The sequence below is a fragment of the Corvus moneduloides genome, chromosome 1 (assembly GCF_009650955.1).
Source record: "Corvus moneduloides isolate bCorMon1 chromosome 1, bCorMon1.pri, whole genome shotgun sequence".
Lineage (NCBI taxonomy): Eukaryota > Metazoa > Chordata > Aves > Passeriformes > Corvidae > Corvus > Corvus moneduloides.
In genome coordinates this window covers 136,549,288-136,571,670 of record NC_045476.1, presented here as the reverse complement: position 1 = coordinate 136,571,670, position 22,383 = coordinate 136,549,288, and the positions used below count along the sequence as shown (strand labels likewise).

Genomic DNA, 22,383 nt, shown 5'->3' with positions numbered 1-22,383 from the left:
AATAATTGACAAATATTTATATGAGTGCAGCAAATGCAAAAGTCATCCCCACAATAAGTCAACACTCACGACACCTCACAAGTTTTATAGGTTTGCTTATTAAACTTTTTTATTCTTAAACTTATATGATAATGATAATTCCCTATACATCGTTTCACAAGTTTGATTTTGCTTTTGCTTAAACATTATTCATAAAAAAGTGGATTATTTTACCAGAAGAATACAATATTCTTTGATGTAAAAGATTCAAATGTTGAAAATCATATGCTATAAAATTTTCATGGCTTACCAGAACTAAATACTTTGCTTTCTAAGTCTCACTTGGATAGAAAATTACGTGCCTATTGCTGAGTTAGAGTTCTCAGATTATTTACTCCATAGTGCAATGCTGATAAGTGTTACAGCGGGAAAACTGCAACACGCATATCAGACAACGAGGCGCGTGGAAAAGAAATATCTATGGACCGATTCTTGATAGATGTTTCAGAGATGTTTATTTCTCCAGCCGCATGGCCGAGGATCTGCTGAGGAACTGCTGCAATCACGGGACCTGAGGGTCTTTGCCCGCGCAGGGGAACACAAAACAACCAATGGGGAACAAGGCTGACCAGGTGCTAGGGAAGCCCTGTGTCTCCCCCCCAGGGCCCCTCTCCCAGGACTACATGGCAGGGGGAGAGATCCCAACATTTCACCCATTTATTTTAACAAAAAGAGATTTAAAACTTAACATTGAAAACAACTGGATAAACATGAGATAACAAGGACAGTTTCAAAACAAAACAAGCCACCCTCCTGAGTCTTTAGATGTCCAAACAAATTCTCTGGAACATCTTAAGGCTGACAGAAGGGTGACAGGACTCTCCAAGCATGCTTTGTGGGGAAACTGAGGCAGGAGAGGGTTTCTTCCATTTGTACCTGTTGGAACTCTAAACAACAATAGTTAATTTCTTCCCTCCCCCTCTTCATCCCCCACTCAGCATTGGAAAGGGATTTTTGGGGAAACAATTGGCAAAGGCATGGTTTTGTGAGGGAAACCATGGGTGAAAAAACGGATTGGGAATACACTGGGGGTAATAGGATATAGGGTAAAAGGGAAGGTGGGATTAGGAAAGGGAGACTGTAGGGGGGGCTTATAATGGAGATATTGTCTAACATGACTACGATTTTTAGCATATATACTGCCTTTTACAGAAACACCATCAGGCCCAGTGACCTCTGCTGCTTGTAACCCTTTTCTACTTTGCACAATTTTGAACTCTACTATTTCTCCATCTCTTAAGCTTGGGATGCATTTTTCAGGGTAATTCTTTTTAATAGCAGTTCTATGAACGAATATGTCTTTCTGGTTGTCACATCTCATTATAAGACCATAATTTTGTTTAACATTATACCATTTTACTATTCCTAAAACCTTAGCTATGGTGATTTTTTTCCTTTTTTTGAGTGGTTGCTGTTTTCTGTCTCACTGCATTTTTGCTTTCTCTTATGCTTTCGCTCACTCCTGTGTTGGAATTGCCAGGGTTGTCAGTGCTTCCGGGGCCGTCGGGGCTGCTCATGCCTGCGCGCTCTTCCCGGGGTTGCATTTGGGGCCACACGGGCTGGGCTGAGCCGTGCTGCTCAGCTCCCCGCGCGCCACTGCCTCTGCTCTCAGCTGTGCTGCCACTGCCTGGGGCTGTGCTCACGTCTCGGCCGGGCCCCCTGAGCGATGACCTCCCCGTGCCCTGCTCCAGCGTGCGTTTCAGCTAGGTGTGGCTCCGCTCCACCACCACCGCCGCCCTTCGCCTCTCCTCTCACGGGACTTGCTGAACCACGCACTGCATGGGGCCGGGCGGGCTCCTGCCGCGCCTCGCTCCGCTGCCGACACTGCAGCTTGCATCACTCCGCCCGCGTGCGGGAACTGCCTTGCTGCTGCTTGGAGAGCGTTCAGTCCACATGGTCTGGGTTGCACGGACTCTGAGGCAGGTTTCCCTTTGCAAGGACACAGCTGACATTGCTCAGCAGTCTCGGTAATTAAATAATATTCATGAAAATATTCTTCCATTGGCATATATTTTGACTCAGAAATTAACTGCATCCAAACAGTCTTCCAAAAGCCTTTGGTAAGAATCAAATCCCAAGAAACGTAGAAAAAGTTCTTAAACAACCATGCCAGGAAGTGTTTCAGTTCCTTTTGAGCTTGAATTAAGCTAAAATTTACAAATCCTTGTTCAAGAATCTTTTCAAGTTTAAGATAAATGTCCATATGCGGCTCGGAGAGCCAAGAGTCTTTCCACAGTTCCTCCATAATTTAGAGATGGAACAGCAAAACAAAAACAAGAAGAGAAATGCAAAGTTTACTCACAAATCAGTCGCTGTCCTTAGGGATCGGGGATCATTCTGCCCGCATTTCTCTACCATTTGTTACAGTGCAGATTCTGCAACACGCGTATCAGACAACGAGGCCCGTGGAAAAGAAATGTATATGGACCGACTCTTGATAGATGTTTCAGAGATGTTTATTTCTCCAGCCGCATGGCCGAGGATCTGCCAAGGAACTGAGGCAATCACGGGACTTGAGGGTCCTTGCCCGTGCAGGGGAACACAAAACAGCCAATGGGGAACGAGGCTGACCAGGTGCTACGGAAACCCCATGTCTCTCCCCTGGGGCCCCTCTCCCAGGACCACATGGCGGGGGGGAGACCCCAAAAGATAAGTATAGTACATTAGAATGTTGTTCTGGTTTGGACAAATTTGGAGGAAAATATCCTCTGATAGAAGGCAGGTTACAACCAGCCCTCCCCCACCAGGTTCAGGAAAAAAAATTTTTTTTCCTTGAAGGAAAGTGAAAGAGATGAAAACTATTTGTTTAACAAACACACAGGAAAAGGATAATAATGCTAAATAATAAAACCTCTTGCTGTGGAGAGAAAACCTGGGAAAATTTCAGATTCCTTCCGTAGGTAGCCTCTCTCTCTCTCTTTCTGCTTGGAGCTGGGTTGCAGGCCCACCTCCAGGGCCAAGGCTTTGGTGGAAAGTCGTCCCAATGTATTCTGATGTTGAAACAGTCCAGGAAGAAAGAAGAACAGAAAAAACCAAAGTCCCAGGAAAACGAAGTTAAACTCTCCATCTCCTTCCAGAGAAAAAGGGCCAAAAGCTGGCTGAAGAGCAAGCAGGGTGCTTTCCTCCGCTCTCGCTGCCACAGGATGCAGAGAGGAGTCTGTGTATCTCTGTGACCTTGAAAAAAACTACAAACTGCTTTGAAAGTTTTGCTCAGTTTTTTTTTTTTTCTCTCCCCCCTCTCAGGCTCAGTTTAAAGGCACAGAAAAGGCAAAAAATTAATTTCTGGGCATAGAGCAGCGATAGGGGATACACATCATAAAGTCACCCCAAGAAAAATGTGCACCTGCAAAACTTACAATGGACCAGAGAATTTTCTATGAAGTGCATTTCCCCTTCTGGTTCAGTAGTGTGAAAATGCAATATACAATCTCTTAATGTTATATGAATTAAAATGCGATTTGAATATATGATTAATAATTATGTGTACATAATTTTTTCTGGTTTTAATTTTTAATTAAAAGATACATTAATATAGCCAAACATTTCCACTTTTTAATTATATTGGTAAAATCTCTAGTGTTTCTCTAAGTCAGTCATTGTCCTTGCCTGGAATATTTTGACCCACATTAAAACTCAAGTCTTTACAGGTGTGTCAGAAGCAAAATAAGAAACCTTTTCAGTTGCTGCTCCCCTATAGTCTTTAAAACAAGATAACATTGCTTTCCTGATAGATCCTGCCCATTATGTTAGTAGGAGGTAGGTGGGTAAGAGTACCAAGATTGCTCCGATAAATCATGAGTTATGTTTGTACAAATGAAAGATTGTTATACTTCCATGCTACTAACTGAAAACTGATGACAAAGTGTGTCATAGGTTAGCATAGTTACGGAAGTGATTCTCTTGCAAAGAGGTGCTTACAACTTCCTCTATGACCTAACAGAACCTATCAACTGGCTAGTTTGGACATTGGCAACTTTTGAAGCCACTTAAGGAGCTTGACACACCCCTGTGATCCACATTTAAGAATGGACAAACCCCGAGAAAGCTCTCTCTTGCTTCCGGCCCTGGGACAGGTAACTGGGAGGGGGGGGCCCGTGAGGCCCAGTGGGCCCAGGCCGGGACACAGCCATCCTGGAGCCGTGGGGTGCCGTTCCATCCTCGGCCCCCCCATAGCCCTGTTACGTGCAGATGGCACAGCCTGGCTCCACACACCCCCCCTCCAGTATGGCCAAAAATTCGTCTGAGGCCCACAGCCTGGCAAAGATCATGTGACCAACAGCGATAAGCGAATTCCAGCTGCGGGCCCAGGTGAGATTAACCCTTTTAGTGCTGTAAGCTTCCTCCAGAACAGATGAAGCCTGCAGACATCAATCCTCTTCCGAGTCTGAGGAAGAGGGAAGGTAAAGAAAACACCATAGAGACACCAAAGTCAGTGAAGAAGGAAGAGCTGAAACCTTGAGAGAGGAGAAAGAGGAGATGCTTTGAAGTTGAAATTCTGTTGTAAAGCTATGGTGATGGACTATGATACCTCAGAGTACCCATTGTAATTTCATGAAAGCATGGGGGGGTGGAGTGTTCAAACTGTACTTGTGAGCAAAAGTACCTATGCTGAAACAAGCAAATGACTGTAATTGTGAGCCAAAGTACCTGTGATGAAATAAGCAAATGCTGAAGCAGCTGTAATTTGATGAGAAGTTTGAACAGGGAGAGATGGAAGTGATGAGGACTCTTGCTCCAAATCAGAAGGAGAAGACCTCTGTTCCTAGAGATGAAGATGCTCCCAGAGATGGGTGAGGAGAACCTTTGTTTCTGAACAGCTCAACCTTAAAATGGTACCCCAATAGCTCAAGACTGGACCCTTGAAAGCCGTTGTGGGAAAAGCTGTAAGTCGGGGGAAGGGACTCTCACATGCGAGCAGGGAACCAACCCGGGCGGCTGTCTTGTTGTGACATTGAAGCCATGAGAGAATTTCTTGTGGAGATGTCTCCATAGCATGAGCAAGAGAGACTCATCTCCCTAAGTGAACTGAACAAGGTTATTATGGAAGTGGTAAACTGACTGAAAATCTCAAGGGTTGTCTTTTTACATTGTCAGTGGGAGAAGGGAGAAAGGTGGGGGGAGGAGAAGTGTTCTGAAGGTTTGGTCTGAATTTTTTTTCCTTTCTTTTAGGTCTGTTAATAAACTTCTTTATATTCTTTTAAGTTTGGTGCCTGCTTTGCTTTCTTCTAATTCTTATCTCACAGAAGGTAAATAAGTAATGAGTATTTTGAACAAAAACCACTACACTAATTTGGTGTTTCCGCCTGGTTACAAACTGAACCCGCTACAAAGTGGAAACTGAATAACCACTAATTCCGATTTGAATTTCTTACCTTAGCCTACCATTGGCTTAGGTAAAGCTTAGTCACCCAGAACATTTGGGTAAATCTGTCATTTTTCAGGCCAAAGTGCTTTTTTCACAAATTAGTTCACTAAAACAGCATAAGTATTTATTCCTTTTAAGAGAGAAGCATTCATGACACGATTAATGTTTTCTGTAGTTCAGATTGAGGTGAAAAATTGATTCAGTTTGGAGAGTCCTTGTTCTGCAAATACACATTTAAGTCTCTCTATGTTGTTAGACATTACAAACATAAAATAGAGAAGATATGTTTTGAGTAGTGGCAAGGGAAACAAAAGATAAAGCAGCCCTATTATCACATCAGTTCAATTTGTAGCAAAGGTATATGTTGAATCTCTCTAAAATCTCCCTTTATTACCTGCTATTCTCCTTGGATTTTTTCTACCAGATAGTTATAATTTAGAAAGCCCCTTCAGGGCTCCTGTGCTTCTCAAAAGGATGTGCAAAAGCGTATGTCTCCCAGAATAAATGTCTGCAACCACCATCTTACCTTAGACTACATGTCAATATACACTCTCTTGGTATTCAGAGAATACATCTAATTTAGACCTGAAGGCAGACACAGGTGAATATTTGCAGCAAAAAAACAAGATTCAAGCTACAGTGGAACTAATTTATTAGTTAAAAAGGGCATCAACTGAGGAACTACAGCATATTTTGTAATCTGGGTACTGTAATCTTTCCTTTTTCTAAGGATCCAAAAATGAAATTCCATGTATCTTCCATGGAAAAGAACAAAAGTACGAGCTTTGTACCACTTAACTTCTTTTGATAAGATACCTGCGAGATGGTCTGGTTCTTATTCAGACACAAATGAAGAAAAATTCTCAAGTTAAAGGAATTATGCTGGTATAAAAATGCACATGAAAGCAAACAAAAATTAGGCATAATAGTTAAGGTATTATAAAATAAAAGTCTATCAAAAAAAGGAAAGTCAAAGGGGCATTATGATTTAGAAGTTGCTGTGATAGTGATACCAGAATTTTAGACAGAAGCTGCTACATATATCTTTATTTTCATATATTTATTTGGGATTTCAATGAGGGAGTTGAGTGCACCCTCAGCAAGTTTGCAGACAACACCAGTTTGGGTGGGAAGCTCTACAGAGGGATCTGAACAATGGAGTAAGGCCAACTGTACGAGGTTCAATAAGATCAAGTGTTGGGCCCTGCACTTGGGTCACAAGAACCCCATGCAGAGCTACAGAGTGGGGACAGAATGGCTGGAAATCTGCCTGGAGGAAAAGAATCTGTCCGTGCTGGTCAACAGTGGCCGAACACGAGCCTGAGTGTGCCCAGGTGGCCAGAGAAGGCCAATGGCATCCTGGCCTGTATCAGAAATAGTGTGGCCAGCAGGACCAGGGCAGCGATCATCCTGTTGCACTTGGCAGTGGTGAGGCCGCACCTCGAATCATGTGTTCAAGTTTGGACTCCTCACTATGAGAAAGGTTGCAGCTCTTTTCCTCAGCCTACAGCTGCAATCAGGGACTCGCACAATTTGTTTTGGAGGAAGCAGGTGTCTGATCCTCCTCTCACCAGATAAGGATGAAATCACCCTTGGTAAAATTCACAGACAGACTCATTATTTCCTCAGAATAATTCCTATTCACTGTCTCTTTGCCCTATTTGGAAAGGAAGTGGATATGCACAAATATTCTGTAACTCATAGGTGTGCTTAAATGGATGAAAAACTTTTGAGAAGAGTTGATAATGTGGACTTGTTCCCACAACTAAGAACATAACTTGCAGTTTTGTCCTAGACCAACTTCAATATTTTCTCTGCTCCAGCCTGAAGCAATTTACAAAATAATCATTGTGAAGAGACTCCTGTGCCCTATACTGACCTGTCTCTGTCCTGTGGGCAGGAAACATGCTATTCCCATGAAGACATAATATTACTTCAAGAAACTACACTGAACTTCACAATAAGAGCAATAAATTTCCAAAGCATATTTTTTTGTGTTCCTTTACGATCTCTACCCCACAGCTTTTTAGAGTGTGTTATAGTTTATGAAACAGAAAGCTTGGAAATAATCACACAGCTCTTGAAATCCACTTCCATCAAGTTGCAATATCCACAGCACCACCATTACATATCGCTGACTACCAAACACATCAGTAGGAGCTTCAGAGTTGATGGAGGAGTCCAAGAGGCCAATTATAATGACCCGCAGGAAGCTGGTAAGACTGAGAGCAATACCAGTGTTTTGGATTTGTACTTCTGAGGAATTTGCTAAACAAAATGCCGTGTTATATACCTCCTGAGCCCAATATTTTGGTACTCCACCTCAGAGGAAACATTTAGGCAGGATAACCAGTGAATTGTGTAGCACTTTTAACAGCTATAAGAATTTACAGGTTCAATTTTTAATTTCAGATACACACATTTGGATGGTTTCCGACTCATGGATAAAGCTGCATAATCTTGAACGGCATTGGTCCACAAAAGGCAGGAGCTAATGTAAATGGTTCCATTGGCTATACCATGAAAGAGCTAATGTACATTAATAATGCAGTCTAAATGAAGTTATTCTTTCTTTTCTGAGGTACTGAGTACCAGAGTGTATAGTAGTGTCAGGCATATACTGTGGGATAATCTTTTTCAAATATTCCTTTGTTCAAATAGCTTTCCACAACTGACTATCATTCAGCCCTCATTATATTACTAATATATTCTAATTAAATTTAAAAGAAAATTCAACTATGTTAATCAAGTTTATTTATACATTTGTAACAGGGTTTTCTTGTCCCCTTTCCATAACTTGACTGTTGATATAAATTCATTAGTTCTATTTATTTCAGAATGCAAAGCTCTCAGGACAGAGAAAAAAGTAATTTTCATCAAGAAGTTTCACAATAATGCACTATTTCTGGGTCATAATCTTGAGTAAATTTTTTCAGTCATCTCTTCATTAATGTGTGGTGACTGTTAATGTCTACTGCCAATTAAAAGAGTTCATGGAAACAATTTCTTTAATGAGAAGCAGCACTTTTACAATTTCATTCTTTTTGTCAAACCATACTGATAACAACTGTTTTATTGTTTCTATGTATTTCATATATAGAAAGAGTAAATTAGGGACAGCTAAAAGAAAATTTCACCTTGCTTATTCTTTATATTCCTTGGTATATTAGAAACTGAGGCATGAAATGTGTGCAGAAAAATCAAAGTAAGTTAAAACTTAATATTGAATAAACCCTTTCTTTTATTATTAAAAGATTCAAAGAATTCAAGTACTTATTGTTCACTTAATTTCCTTTGCCACAAATTCACTTCTCTGCTACAGAAAGCACAAAAGTACACTGAGTAGTGCAAAGGCATTTCCTTGTACAAAACACTTGGCATATTATAGATGCCACAAGAAATACTAAAAGAGACTAGCAACAGTAATCATAGTAATAACAGATCTATTGCCTTAGGAAAACACAGTTTAAAAAATCTGGTCAGACCAGTGTGCAAGAAGCTGTAAATAATGCACTGATGGCATTACATGGCCTATTGCTTGAAGAACACCGCTCCAGGAAACATCTTCTAATAATGTCATCCCACAGACTGACTTTGCTGCCTTGTTTTTATCACTCGAGTTCTTTTATTTCACTCATCTGTATGACTTTTCCTAATGAAGTTTGAAAGCAATCTCCCCTTGAATATAATTGAAATTATTTAATCTATTTTTCCCTTGAACCCAAAAGGTAGGAGTTATAAAACAGAATTGCCGTTCAACAAATGTGATAAAAGAGCGACCCATCTAACACAAATGCTTCATTTTCTACAAACAATCAGAAAAATAGGTTTCCGCAGCCTCCAACACTGAAAATGAACAAGCCATATCCATTTTTCATGGCTTGTTACAGCCAAAGCACTGGCTACTCTTCACCTTTTCCTGACATACCCATTACACACTTGGGCTTGGATATGAGCAATACAGTTCAGAGGTCTAGTGAAAGACTTCTGAATAATACCAAACATCTTGCTGTACTGCCCATTACTATTGTATCTATATGACAAGTAAAGTTAATACTGGACTCCAGAGCTTATCATTGACAGCCTACATATGTGATTGCAAATAGTTTTCAGAGGTAAAAGTTGCAATATGAAAGAACTAGATTTTACTTAAGTATTCATGAAAAATCATTAGAAGGCAAAAATATGCCTTTTTTGCTTTTGTTTATTTGGAATTCAGATGAACAATGTTTATAGTATTATGTGGGAAAACTACAACCGTAGTTAATAATAGACTTCTCTAAATGATTAATAATTGATTAATTGATTTGATATGATTTCAAGGACAAATAAAAACTATTCTTTTGCTTCTGTATAACATCTGACACATCATTGGGCTGGGTATCATTTTAGATTCATTGCATGAAAGATAACCACATCTATTAGATGAGCCTTGTTGTATTACACTAAATTTACTAACTAGAGCCTAAGAAAAAATACTTATTTTTTCCTCACAAGAGTAATCATGCTCACTACACTGGGATTACAAAGAGAAGTATAAAGCTGTCAGAACTGATCTGTTTAATAAATAAGCAGTTTATAGCGCTAAATATTTTGTAATGCCTAGGTAACATCATATGTTAAAAATTCTGTTAGATCCAACATCCTGGAAATATGCTGAGATGGAACATTGGTAAAACAAACTCACTAGTCCTGAAGGCACCAGCAGCAGATGGTGTTTTAAATAGAAAGGAAAGAGCCAGCAGTATTTTAATGGTATTAACAAATCCTTACCTAGTGGCTGCCCTGCGATGATCCTGGCATTCTCTCCTGCCACTGCAGCCCTCGCGTGCCTCTCGCTCATGTACTGTACGAATGCATAGCCTTTGTGCACTGAGCAGCCCACTATTTTCCCGTACTTTGCAAAGATTGCTTCGATGTCACCTTTTTTGACAATAGCTGTGTTCAGATTACCGATGAAGACTCTGGAGTTGATGGACTTTGGGTCGTTCTTATTGGTGACATTGCTGGTCTGTGTTTTGCCAGTCATGGTTGGATCACTTGGCTTTAAACCTTAAATAAAGAACAAAGAGAAACAAACCTTAAATAAAGAACAAAGATGATTTTTCCAGCAATAATTCACTTTTCATTTTTCACTTTAGGTGAATCTCGACTCAGAAGATCCAAACTTTCTAAAACATATTATCAATAAAACCAAGGTAGCACATTTTAAAATACTGCTCAAAAGTAAAATTAAAACTTTTTATAGATATGAAATATACCAATACATCTCTTAATACAATGCTGTGATAGCAGAGCTTTATTGTAATCATACGTGGATTTCTGCTTAGAAATTCAATATTGACTTTTTAAGTACTTAGCCATCTAGGAACGGCAAAGCAAGAGAATGAATCATTATCTACTGTCAAAGAAATGAACATTCAAGGCCATATAGAGAGCAAACTCTTAAAATGTAAAACAACTCTGTTTTTTTGTGATTTCAGTTAGAGCACATTTCTCACCAGTTAAATATTGCTGTGAGGTGTGCAGGGCAGGTAACATACAATTCCTTACTGCAATCAATATGTTTCTATCAGAACAATTTTCCCTGTAAATTCAGTACAAAAAAAGAAAAGAGAAAAGACAGTGGCTTGTGTTCTGAGAATTAAAAAGCAGGAAAACAACCTACTTTAGGAACAGAGATTTTGTTGCTTCTTTGCTCTTATCTGAGGTCACAAGTCGAAATGCATCCTGGTAAATCTCTGATGGGAATAACCATGTTGTTTCTGGGAAGGATGTAGTAAAAGAAGAAAAAAACCCAAGACTTCTTGTGTTCATCTACCCTCACCCCTCTGAAGTGCATGTGATTTTCATAATTTTTATGCAAATTCCACCTGCCAGCACATCCCTCCATTTACATCAATTTACTTAGATGGAAATGAAAGAAATTGTCACCTCTGCAGTGGGTTTTCTTTAGCTTGAGTAGACCACAGAAATGTCAAAAATATGCATAACTTTTAATAGAGAAAACTTATTTCGTAAGAAGAAGGTCATTTAGGCAGCAGTCAAATATAGGCCATGTCTTACAGCCAAGATTTATGTTACTATTTTTTAACCTGTTCATACTTTTGATTAGATCAGACTAACATCTCAGGCAAGAAGAGAATCCAGTTAAATACTTCTCATAGTTAAAGCTCAGTTCATTCCTCAGAATGAAAAGGTATAATAACTTCTATTCTGGACATCTAAATTGGAAGTTTCATATTTTAAATCAGTAGCTACCATACATGAAGCTAGAAAAAGAAACCGTTGTCACTGAACTCTGCAGAACACCTTGTGAACAAAACAGCCACAGTCACAGCCATAAGCACTTTGACTGTCTCCATTCCAGAGGATCCAAACCCCACCTTCCAGACAAGAACACACAATGGAGGTGTGTGGGCCATCCTCCAGAGTCTCAGCAAACAGCCTGCTTTATTTAATGAATGTATGCAGTAGAGCTGCCAGTCAAATAGCTTTCACTTGATTAACAGTTTAGCATAGCAACTTACTTTATATTACAGAATTTAGAGAAAACACTGAAGAAAACAAGAAAAAAGGATGTTTTCCTCTACGTATATTGATTTTTAAATACATTGTGGAAACATAACATACTGTATACATGCACAAATTTCATCATGGAAAACCAGGAAAACTGCTTTGAAAACCTCTGAGCTTTATCATAAGACAAACTCAATACTGTATGTTTCTAGATTGCTGTGCAGATTGTGCATGTTTGAAGTCTTGTCTGTATATAGCTAACCTGAATATTATGAACATTCAAAGTAGTATGCTTGGTACTGTAATATTTTGAAGGCAAACCATTTACAAAACGTAAATATAATGCACGCGAAGATCCATATTGGTATAAAGTAGATTGCTGATGTTTTCTGAGACCTACGAAGTTTAACCCTATCTTAGATTCACCTGTACTACACAGGAGTCAAAATGACAATAACACAGCCATGTTAGCTTAAAGAGCCCTAATGACCCAAACTGAAGAGGAAACACAGCAAAGTAACAAGGGTAAAGATAGAAGTTAGTGCAGTCAGGTTGCTGATGAACAGGGAACAACTGGTATCCCCTCTGGTGCCAAACTGCACAACAAATGCCACTCTATTGGGAAAACCCACCACGGAGAGTATTGTGTTCATCTTTGCGAAGATCCAGGAAAAAAAGCTATATCTGCTCTTATACAATTCTTAGAATCTTGTTGATATTATGTACATTTATCAAGTGTATAGTTAAACTTATTTTACTAAATTCATAGAGGTAGTTTATCACAAGTAAGATCACTGGTCTAGAAAGCATAGCCTTGACTGGTAGACCTGTCTCTTCCACTAACCTGCTGTATGACTCTCAGTAAGATGCTTTTAGTGCCTCTTTTTCCACTTTTTAATCTTCAGACCTGCATTTTTTTGACTAAGGGCTGTGTCTCAATGTATTTTTATATATCTTCTAACATGACGATGTGGCCTCAGTTGGAATGTTTAAGCATGACCAACACACCATTAAAAGAGATGACAAGGAGAAAAAATCTACAGAAAATCTACCAGAAGTCAAGCTTTGCATAAAAATTATGCAACAAAACTCTTTATTTATTACCACCAAAATTGTTTTCTAAACACCAGAGTACTAAACTCTCTATTTCCTCTATTGTTTAGCCATTTAACATGGGATTTGGTTAACTATTCTCTTTATTTCATAAAAATCCTCATTTTATTTTTGCCCAGTTTTTCTGTGTACTAATTTAAATAGACTTTGAATAGGACATTGAATATTTCTCTCTTGTAGTTGTTCTTTGCAATGTAAATTTGCAGTATTTTTATAACACAAAGAAAAGTAGTTGTCTGGTGGGTTCTCTCATATTCAAATGAGCAGTCAGGAAAATGTGCTGCAGAAATTCAAAGGGTGAGAATAATACTAACATGAATGATTGAGATTTGATTACCTTGCTGGTCATAACACTATTGTGAATACTTCATAAAAATCAAAGATCCATGGGATCTTCATTACAATGTGAAAGAACTTATGGCAACTTCTACACCTCACTTACAATATGTCTCTATGAATACTGAATTATACCCATATTCTCTGAGCTATCAGTAAAATCACAAATGTTGTACCTCATGCAAATGCAGAAATAAATGAAATAGTGAGAGAAACATATCTGAAATAATCTCATTTCCTTGCAGCCTTTAATAAGGTATCTTACTAATTTCCTATTATTGAAGTTATCCTTTCTGGTAATAAATATCTCCTATATACCAAGCATATCTTTTAAAAAATGCTTTACAAATAACATTTAGCTGTCATGCACTTCATCATATTTATTTATTCAATGCATTTCATTACATACAGCATTGTTCTATGCAGTAGCTGATTTAATTATTCTACAAAGAAGTAACAAGTTTAAGTCTTGGTATACTTAAGAAAAAGTTATAAATTAGACCATTTCTTTTACTACATAGATCTCTAAAGTTTGCAATTCTTTCTTAAACATTAAAATTTCTAACATGTCAAACTGGAATTAAAAATGTAAATTGCTAAAATGAGATTCCTATCATCCAGGACACACAAGTGAAAAGTTTAAACCAGTCAATTTGAAGTGCAGAAGAGGGGAGTAGAATTTAAGTCTTGGCTTCATTCACTTTTCCAGCATTTTCTGACAAAGTTTGGCCAAGCACCAGCATTTGTAGCTGTGAAACTCATTTTCTTTCCATAAGATGCATAGGTGAACCCACAACTCCACAGATGTTTCTCCTCTGGAGCTGTGCCTAACACCAGAGCAGCGAAGACAGCAATCTTTTTACAGCTGTGCCATGGCCCAGTGCAGGGAAAACACAGAACTTGAAGCAAAGAGAAAGGGAACAAATTGTCAAATTCTACATCCCAGTAACTCTCACACATTTCTTTTAGAGAGTAGAGTCAAGGCATGACCATAGTAGTTCTACTGGACTTCTGCTCCCTGTGCTGCTTTACCAATGATTCTTCACACAGTAAAATGCAAAATTTGTCTTTGAACAGACAGAAATTTAGTCAAATTGAAAGAAAAATTTAGGATATATAGAAATCTGAGGATGTAAGTTAAAGGGATTTTGAAAGCAATTCACTTCTGCATCTTCCCAGTTGCACAACAGTTTCTTATTTTGAACTACTGAGTGGAACACATAGTCTCCAAGTAAAATTTCTATCAGATACTGAAATATTGTCTCTGGAGTTGTCCTTAGACATTTTCCCATGCTGAATTATCCAACGAGGCTAACCTGTAATAACTCTCTTAGAATTAGAAAAATCAGGTAAATCTCTTTAGAAGACTAGGAAATATTTATATTGGTAGCTTGGGGTTTCTCTCTTATTTTTTTTTTCTTTCTTTTTTATTTTTTTCCTAAGATTTATACCTAATTTTGCTTTAAAAAAATTGTCTTCATTAAGTTTAGTAATACTTTCAGGAGCTTCTACATATTTATGTGGTTTTATCTTGCAGATGTTTCTTTCCTTTCATCAGTAAAACCTTTGCTACTTTCAACCAAATAGAAGAAGTCTACATATTTAGGAAAAAATAGGGTCTACAAAGGAAAAACTGAAATAACAAAACTGAAAATCTTTAAGGAATACAAATCCTTTCTGAAATTAAATAAGATGTGTTACTTTTATAGAGACTAAACATCAAACTTTTATGTATTTATTTTTTTTTTTACAAAGGAAACAAGAAAAAATTAAAACCACTTTCATTTCTCTTCTCCTCACTCCCCCCCCCCCAAAAAAAAAAAAAAAATTCATTTTGAGGTCATGTTTAGAGCTGAGCCAGTAAGTAATCAACAGTCTGTACTGTTGATTATGTGTGATAGCAAAAGAGTAATTGTGTGGAGAAAGATTTTTAACTATGAAAATTTCTGTCACTGGCAAGTTACTCTAAGCACCATTTAATTCCAAATCTTAATTTTTGCTATTTACAATAAGATGCTTGCACACTGAGATTCATAGTGCACCTTCGATTATTGCAAATCCTTCTAAAAAAGATAAAGCCCTTAACAGACACGTGGCTGAACAATGATGTTTGTTTCCACAATGAAATCCGCAGTAGTAAGTACAGACTGTGAGAATTTAATTGCTAGGATATTTAGGGGTCAAGCTGAACATGGTCATTCTGCCAAAAACTCAAGCATCATAGTATTGGTCCTTAGATAGATAAAATGCAGCACTATAACGTGGTCAGTCTCTGGCCCAATACACATGGGATTTTGCTCTTTTCAGCGTTTCCAAGCAATCTCTGCCCTTCTGCTGTCCAGCCTCAGTTAAATTCTGAACTTCTGTCGATATCAAGTTCAATTGTTGCTTATTAATAGCTGAGCTTTTCTGTGACGTGCTGTCTTTGAGCTTAAAGAATCAATAATTATTAAAATATTTATCAAGAAAAAAAGATTACGTGATGATATATTTTCTTTACTTTTCAATTACCTTTTAGCAACATTGATAACATTAATATTTTCATACTGTTGCAGACAAATTTAAGATATTTAAGCATTTGAAGTGTCCTTCTGTGCATGAAATGTCCTACAACATAGATTTATCTTGCATTGGTACTAACATTTTATGGAGAAAATTCAATATGCATGTTAATTCCTTTAATAAGCAATCATTAAAATTATTTCATCTCAGTTAAATCAGTAATTGGAAAAACCCCTATAAAATTTTTCATATCTGTTGGAAGCATGACTATTGGATGTTTCACGATGACGGGGAGAAATGGAAGGAGGGAAGAGAGGGAACAGAAAGCTATCAGATAAAATATATTCTGTCTTGGAGAAATCCTTTCTTCTTTATGTTTTAAATTCATTTTTAATGAATTACTATATCTAGGTCACACAAAGAAAAAACTTATAAGATGCTTAGTTAAATTCACATCAAAATATTCTGGTCTTTTCCAGTCATCATTTAAGTTAAAGAATATGCTTCCTCTCTCTCTCTCTCTCCAAGATATCCTGCCCTTTTATTTATTTATTTAGTTAGTTAGTTATTTTTATATGGTTTAGCCTTTTACTTCCTTTTAATTACTTTTAAAAAGGGGTAGACACATCATCTCTGTAACATGGACAATGCTCCCTTCAAGCTGGTATTTCTGGAGTAACATAAATGACAATATGCATCAATATTTGCTATGCCACATCTTGTAGAAAATGAAGGACTGAAAGATAAAATGATATAGCAGATCTCACTTCATCTCCTGTTGTCACTCTTCTCAAAGAGACAAATACTCTCTTCGTGGAAGGTGAATAAATTGTTAAAAAAATTAACTGGAGATTAATGATAACACACCGACAAAAAAACCCACTTTTAAGGATACATTATTTCACAGTTGTTCAAGCTTTTGGATCAGTAAGGTGCAGATGTGCACTCTGTCCCAGGAGTAGCACCACCCCCAAGAAGTGGGAGGAAAAAGGAGAAGTTCTGAGGTCTGTACAGGTGGATAGAGTTGCAGCTTCTTATTGCCCTGCACTAGCTCATGGTGCTGGAACTTTGTCCCACACAAATGGGCAGAAGGAAATTGAACCTGTCACCACAGGAAAATAGGGATTTTCTCTCCTATTCACATACTCTTTGTTCTCAGGATGTAGAGAATAACTGTAAAGGTTAGAAAATAACCCTGTAAAGAAATACATTTCTCTAGTACGATATTTGATGAGCCCTCAGATATGGGTCCCTTTCCTCCATCATATTTAAACCCTATAAAATACAAGGATTTCTGTATTTAGAGGTTGTAAAATCAAGATGCAACTCTGCTGGCTAGGTTAAAAAGTAATTGTGATAGCACATACCAGTATAGTTGTGTAGGGTATGCCCAGCCACTGCCCTGGAGGGACGTCTGCTGAGATAGGAAGATTGAGCAATCTCCCAGCAGGACCTCCCCTGGGAAGGCAGCTACTCTGCAGTTAGGGCGAGAAGAAGACAGACCCAGAATCCTCTGGGAGACCCTATGCAGATCCTTTGTAACCCATTGGCCTTTATCCTCTGACACCCACCCCCTGTATCCCTATAAAGCTAACCCCCTGCCCCTGCGAGGGCAGAGAGATGCTCGTCCCTGGCTCCCCTTCGCCGGAGTACGGACCGATAAAGCTGCCTTGTGCAGAACAGCTACACGGGCCTCTCGTCTCTCTGCCTGGTCTGGCCTGGAGGCTGCCCTGCAGAGCTGAGCTGGAATCACGAGCTGATGATCACTAAAGAGCTGACAGCTTCTGCACGGGCCCTCCTAGCTGGCCGCTGAGGGGAGACACCGGGACTCGGGAAGACGATCCTCCATGGGACCGTCTCTCTGGACCGGTCACAGCTTCCTTGGTCAGAGCTACTGACCCCTCACCAGCTTAGTTGTGCAAATAATACAGTGAAATCAGGAGAAAAATAAATAAAAAAAATAAGACTTATTTAGGATTTTAAGCAGAGTTTGAAATGGAGTAAAGATAATACATTATCTAACTGTGTAATTTCTTAAAGATATACACACTTTGAGAGAATACTCAAGAGATCTGGACGTTGAGGTCAGTTAGAGGATTGCAGAATGGGACCTTTGCTATTGTCCTGCAGGTAATACTTCACCTTTCAAAATATCTCTAGGAAACCACAATTTGGACCTTTTTGATACTAATTAGTAAATTAATTACTAATTTTAATTATTAATTAAAATAGTGTTAACTTTGATACTTTTCTTTAGCATGTCTTATTTGGGATCTATGTGCTGGATATGCCTATCCAGGAAATGGTAACGGAAACTCTTGATATTGGGATGTGTTGCTTCTTGGAGAAGACAGGTTCTTGGAGAATGAAATGAACAAGTTAGGTGTCTTTTGTTTGTTTTTTTAAACAAAAGGTAAACTTCCCTTCACTTCCAATATTTTGACCAGACCTTTTTGTAGCCAGCTATCTCATCTCTTCCAAGTCATTATTTATCATTTATGCAGCAAACTATTTTAATCTTCTCTCATCACTCATTCCTACTGGCTTTTTAGTAATTTTTATAGCGTTTCTGACTTTCTGTGATGGTCTAAATCTGTTTTCAGTCTTCGGTTTTGAGTGCAGTGACAGTAAAATCTGCAGGACTGTTGTCTTTCTCTTCACTTAGTGACTTTGTGATACTATGGATCGCTTAAAAAAAAATCTTGGCTATATTTGCTGTCATATGACATTTCCAGCTAATCTTGTGTTCAGTAGAAATGCTTGGTGTCATTTGGCAGTGTTCGTCCCCCTGTGTTTGTGCTTTCTCTTCAGTTTCATATCACTGTGAGGATTAAATGAGCCTTAGCAAGTAAGACAGTCTCCTCCTATTATTTTTTATATTTCTAACCTTCCTAATAAACTCCACCAGTTTTCTCTGCCCTCAAGGGAGTTTGCAGTCCCAAAGTACACCACCTGCTGAAATTTTAATTAATGAATTGTTTTAATGATTTAGAATCTAAAGCTATTATTTAAAATTGGCTGTAACAAGGATACCTATGTCATGGTTAGAGGTTTCCCCAACACCACAGTTCTTATTTCAATCCTTCTCTGTTATGTACTAAACTGTTTTTTGGGACACATGACGTAGCAAGGCTGATACAAAGAAATTTTTCAAATTATTCTTAAGAGAAGAAGATTCTTTTGGAAAATTTGTCATACATTTTTAAAGTAAAATCTGATATTTGTTGCTTATGGAAATGCTATAATCAACACATCAGTAGACTAATTTTATGCTACCAAAGTCTCTGACAAAATTTTTGGTAGCATTATTTTGACAAGAAATTTTCTCCCTTGTGTTTTCTCTATTATTTTGTAAGAGTCTGAAATTGGATTTGAGGGATGTCATGGTCTAGGCTGTTGAATGACAAACAAGAAGTCAAGAGCTTCCAAATTGTAATCCTAGCTCTGGTACAGACTTGATAAGAGACCTTATGCAAGTCACTAAATACCTCCACCTTTTCCTCTTTCTTCAGAAACTGGCAATAATACTGACAATATTACAGCTCAGTGGGTTGTTGCATGAATGAAATTTAAAAATGCAAAACACCAGAAAAATGCTGCAGCAATAGTAAGTGTAATAGAAAATATACTGTTTAATTGAAAACATAAGAATTTGTTTTGAGGATTGGTGGTATTCTTGTTTTTCTGTATAATCTCTATATTTTGTATATTTCTAGTATTTTCTATTAATGGGTATTTTTATGTTTTATCTCCCATACTAGTTGATTAAATAATTATTTGATCTTTCATAATGGTGAGACGTATTTAAGAATACTTGAATTTCATAATCAGAGTCATAATGGAATCACATTTTCTATTGTATTCACTCCATAATGTCCCTCTCGCAATCACGTCTTGGGGATTTATGCCAGATGACCACACTGTGCATCTGACTTACAGGAAGACAAGCTCTTACTGACAACAAGGTAATTCTGGTATCTGACTCTGCCAGTAACTTTCCCAACATTATGCAGTAAATCATGGGCATATTGTGCATTTGGCTTCTCCGTTTCATTCTTTTACCCCATTCATTCAGCCTGGCTAGATTTTTGTAGTGGTCAGATGTAAACTGCATCTTTAAAACAAAAGCACATCTGCAGACAATATGTGGTAGACTGCCATATCCCTGCACGGCCTTGCTTTTATTCCTTAGCCTGTACAGCACATCCTGAGTCAGGAACCCAAGGTAATATGCTATCATTCACCACAAAACAGCTGAATGCTTTTTCAGTCTATCTACAAAGTCTGTTCTGGCTTTTCACACACTGAATCTCATGTGCATATATCAAAGTGTAAGATTACAAAGGTAGGCAAGAAACAAGAAATCTCTCACCACTGAGGGTATACAACAAGACATCTGGTATTTCTTTCCTTTGATAAACTTTAGAGTTCATTGTGTGAAATGAATGTGAAAATGTGATTTTGAAATGCAAAATGTGAAAATGGGATTTTCCACGTGGGATAATGAGACTTTCCATCATGTATACATGCAATACGCGGATAGACAAACTCATAGAAAATATGAATATGTATCTAAGGATGATTTAGTTAGAGTCTTAAATCTTGTATTTGGATCTTATTCAGCTCTTTTTTCCACCACAATCATTCAACCATGTGCAAGGCCTTTATAAACTAGATCCATAGACTTTCCTGGGCATTTCATGAACAGAAATTCAAAGCTATATGTGAAAAATTTTCTATCATCTGAACATAAAAACATCTGAAGTTTAATTTCACTTTGGTTTCTGAAACTTACAAGCAGCCTAATGTTCTGCAGGAGTATTTAAAAAATTTCAAGATTTAGTGGCTTGACATATATAGAATGTTTAAGCCTGCCCCAATGCATGCATTAACATGTCTACAGACTGTTTCAGTAATTTTCCTCTATTGTTACTATTAAGGACACAATATCCAGTTGCAGTACCTTTCTCAGTGTCTTAACTGATAGCTCAACATTTAGGACTTTCTCTGGGACAATGGAAAATTTCCTTTGATTCTCTATTGCTGAAAATTAGAATTTGCATTCTCTGTCTCCTGAGCCTGTGCCTTGGATCTCTTAGCAATCACTGTAGCATGGCTGCTTCAGGCTCTTAACTCTGTATCTCCCTTCCTAGATTACCTTCAAGATCATTTGACATTTACTTCGTAATTAAATCTATGTGAATATTCATGCCAAAGCCTTAGTAGGTACTCCTAATTAAAAAAAAAATAATAATATTTGTCTGTTTATTTTTCAGTTGCATGTTAAGACATGGAAATTAAATGAAAACTAGCATAGTAATATTTTCATTGCTACTGAGAGATCACAAAGCCTGCAGTTCCTACACTATACCCCGTTGCATATAAAAAATCTGCTAGATAGCTTAAGAAGTGTTAAAAGCAATGTGTTCCAATATTGTGCATCACTGAGAACTCCTGAAATATTATTCGAATTTTTCTTTCTAAAATAGACTGTATACGCACACAAAAGGTCTTATCTGCCCTGTCTTTAACATTTTGTGAAAAGCCACATAAAAATTGGATGAGAAGCTTTTTTCCCAATATTTCTACAGTTTTGTAGTCTCAGCAATAACTTTCTGCTGCAGCAAATAGATACAAGTAAGATTTTAATTTAGTTTGGGGCAATAGTAATTCTTAGTGGAGCTATGATTTTACTCTAGCAGACATCTGATGCCCAAACACAATGATCACAGTCCCTACTCAGTTATTATTTTATTTATTTTATTCTCTTTTAGAGACTTGCTTAAGCAAACACCATAGAATAGGAACATGCCAGTGATGGTCCCCTAAAAACATTACCCAAACATCAATCAACCAGATTAAGGCAGACTTTTTCATGCAAACCATACAAACCCAGCTGTTGGTGTAGCTTTTCTAGCAAAATATTTGAGAAAATTGTGATTTTCCGGGACAGTGCCTAATTATTTTATTTCAGCAGGTAACTTGGCCTCTGAGATCCAAATCTGTGTACATTTTAATGTTCTATAATTTGGTGCTGGCTGCATATTCCTGGGCTTGGTTAACACTTGGCAAAGAGATAGGTCAGAAAATAAATCAATTTCTATTCTGATAAAAGTCTAAAGTGTCATGCTCTTTCCTTGTACTGAAATCTTGTACTATAAATGTCATCACTGTACCTCTATAACACCTGTCTCATATATTCTCTGCTTCTTCCCATACTTCAGTCCATTCACACTATTTCTTACTTGAGTCCACTTTATTTTTTCCATGCCACCCAGTCCTTCCTGCAGATTTTCTTCCTCCTTGAACCTGAAGGAGCAACACTGGTATGTAGGTTGTCACACTGATTTTATTTCTGTTTTCTCTCTCTTAATGTGCTTCGTAAAAAACAACCCTGGGTCTTTCTGCTGCGTAGCATTTTTAGAGACTACAAAAGAATTATTATAGTAACACTGAGCATACAGGACATTGGTTTTTTTCTTTCTTTCCACACTGTACATATATATCAG

At 37.8% G+C, this 22,383-nt stretch overlaps 1 protein-coding gene and 1 long non-coding RNA gene across 9 annotated transcripts in view; one reads left to right on the top strand and one right to left on the bottom strand.

The window, feature by feature from the left end:
- The window catches only part of RALYL (RALY RNA binding protein like), a 386,418-nt gene that overhangs the window by 185,146 nt on the left and 178,889 nt on the right, over positions 1 to 22,383 (bottom strand). For all 8 annotated transcript variants that reach the window (XM_032128423.1, XM_032128430.1, XM_032128447.1 and 5 more), the window contains one exon: positions 10,178 to 10,456. In XM_032128423.1, coding sequence (XP_031984314.1) covers positions 10,178 to 10,433 — 256 coding nt within the window. In that variant the 5' untranslated portion in view covers positions 10,434 to 10,456. Of the gene's footprint in view, positions 1 to 10,177; positions 10,457 to 22,383 lie in introns of those variants that run through there.
- Positions 6,572 to 15,472, top strand: LOC116453258. The gene is made up of 3 exons (XR_004243727.1): positions 6,572 to 6,647; positions 10,116 to 10,118; positions 15,461 to 15,472. It is a non-coding gene; the product is annotated as an uncharacterized LOC116453258 (long non-coding RNA).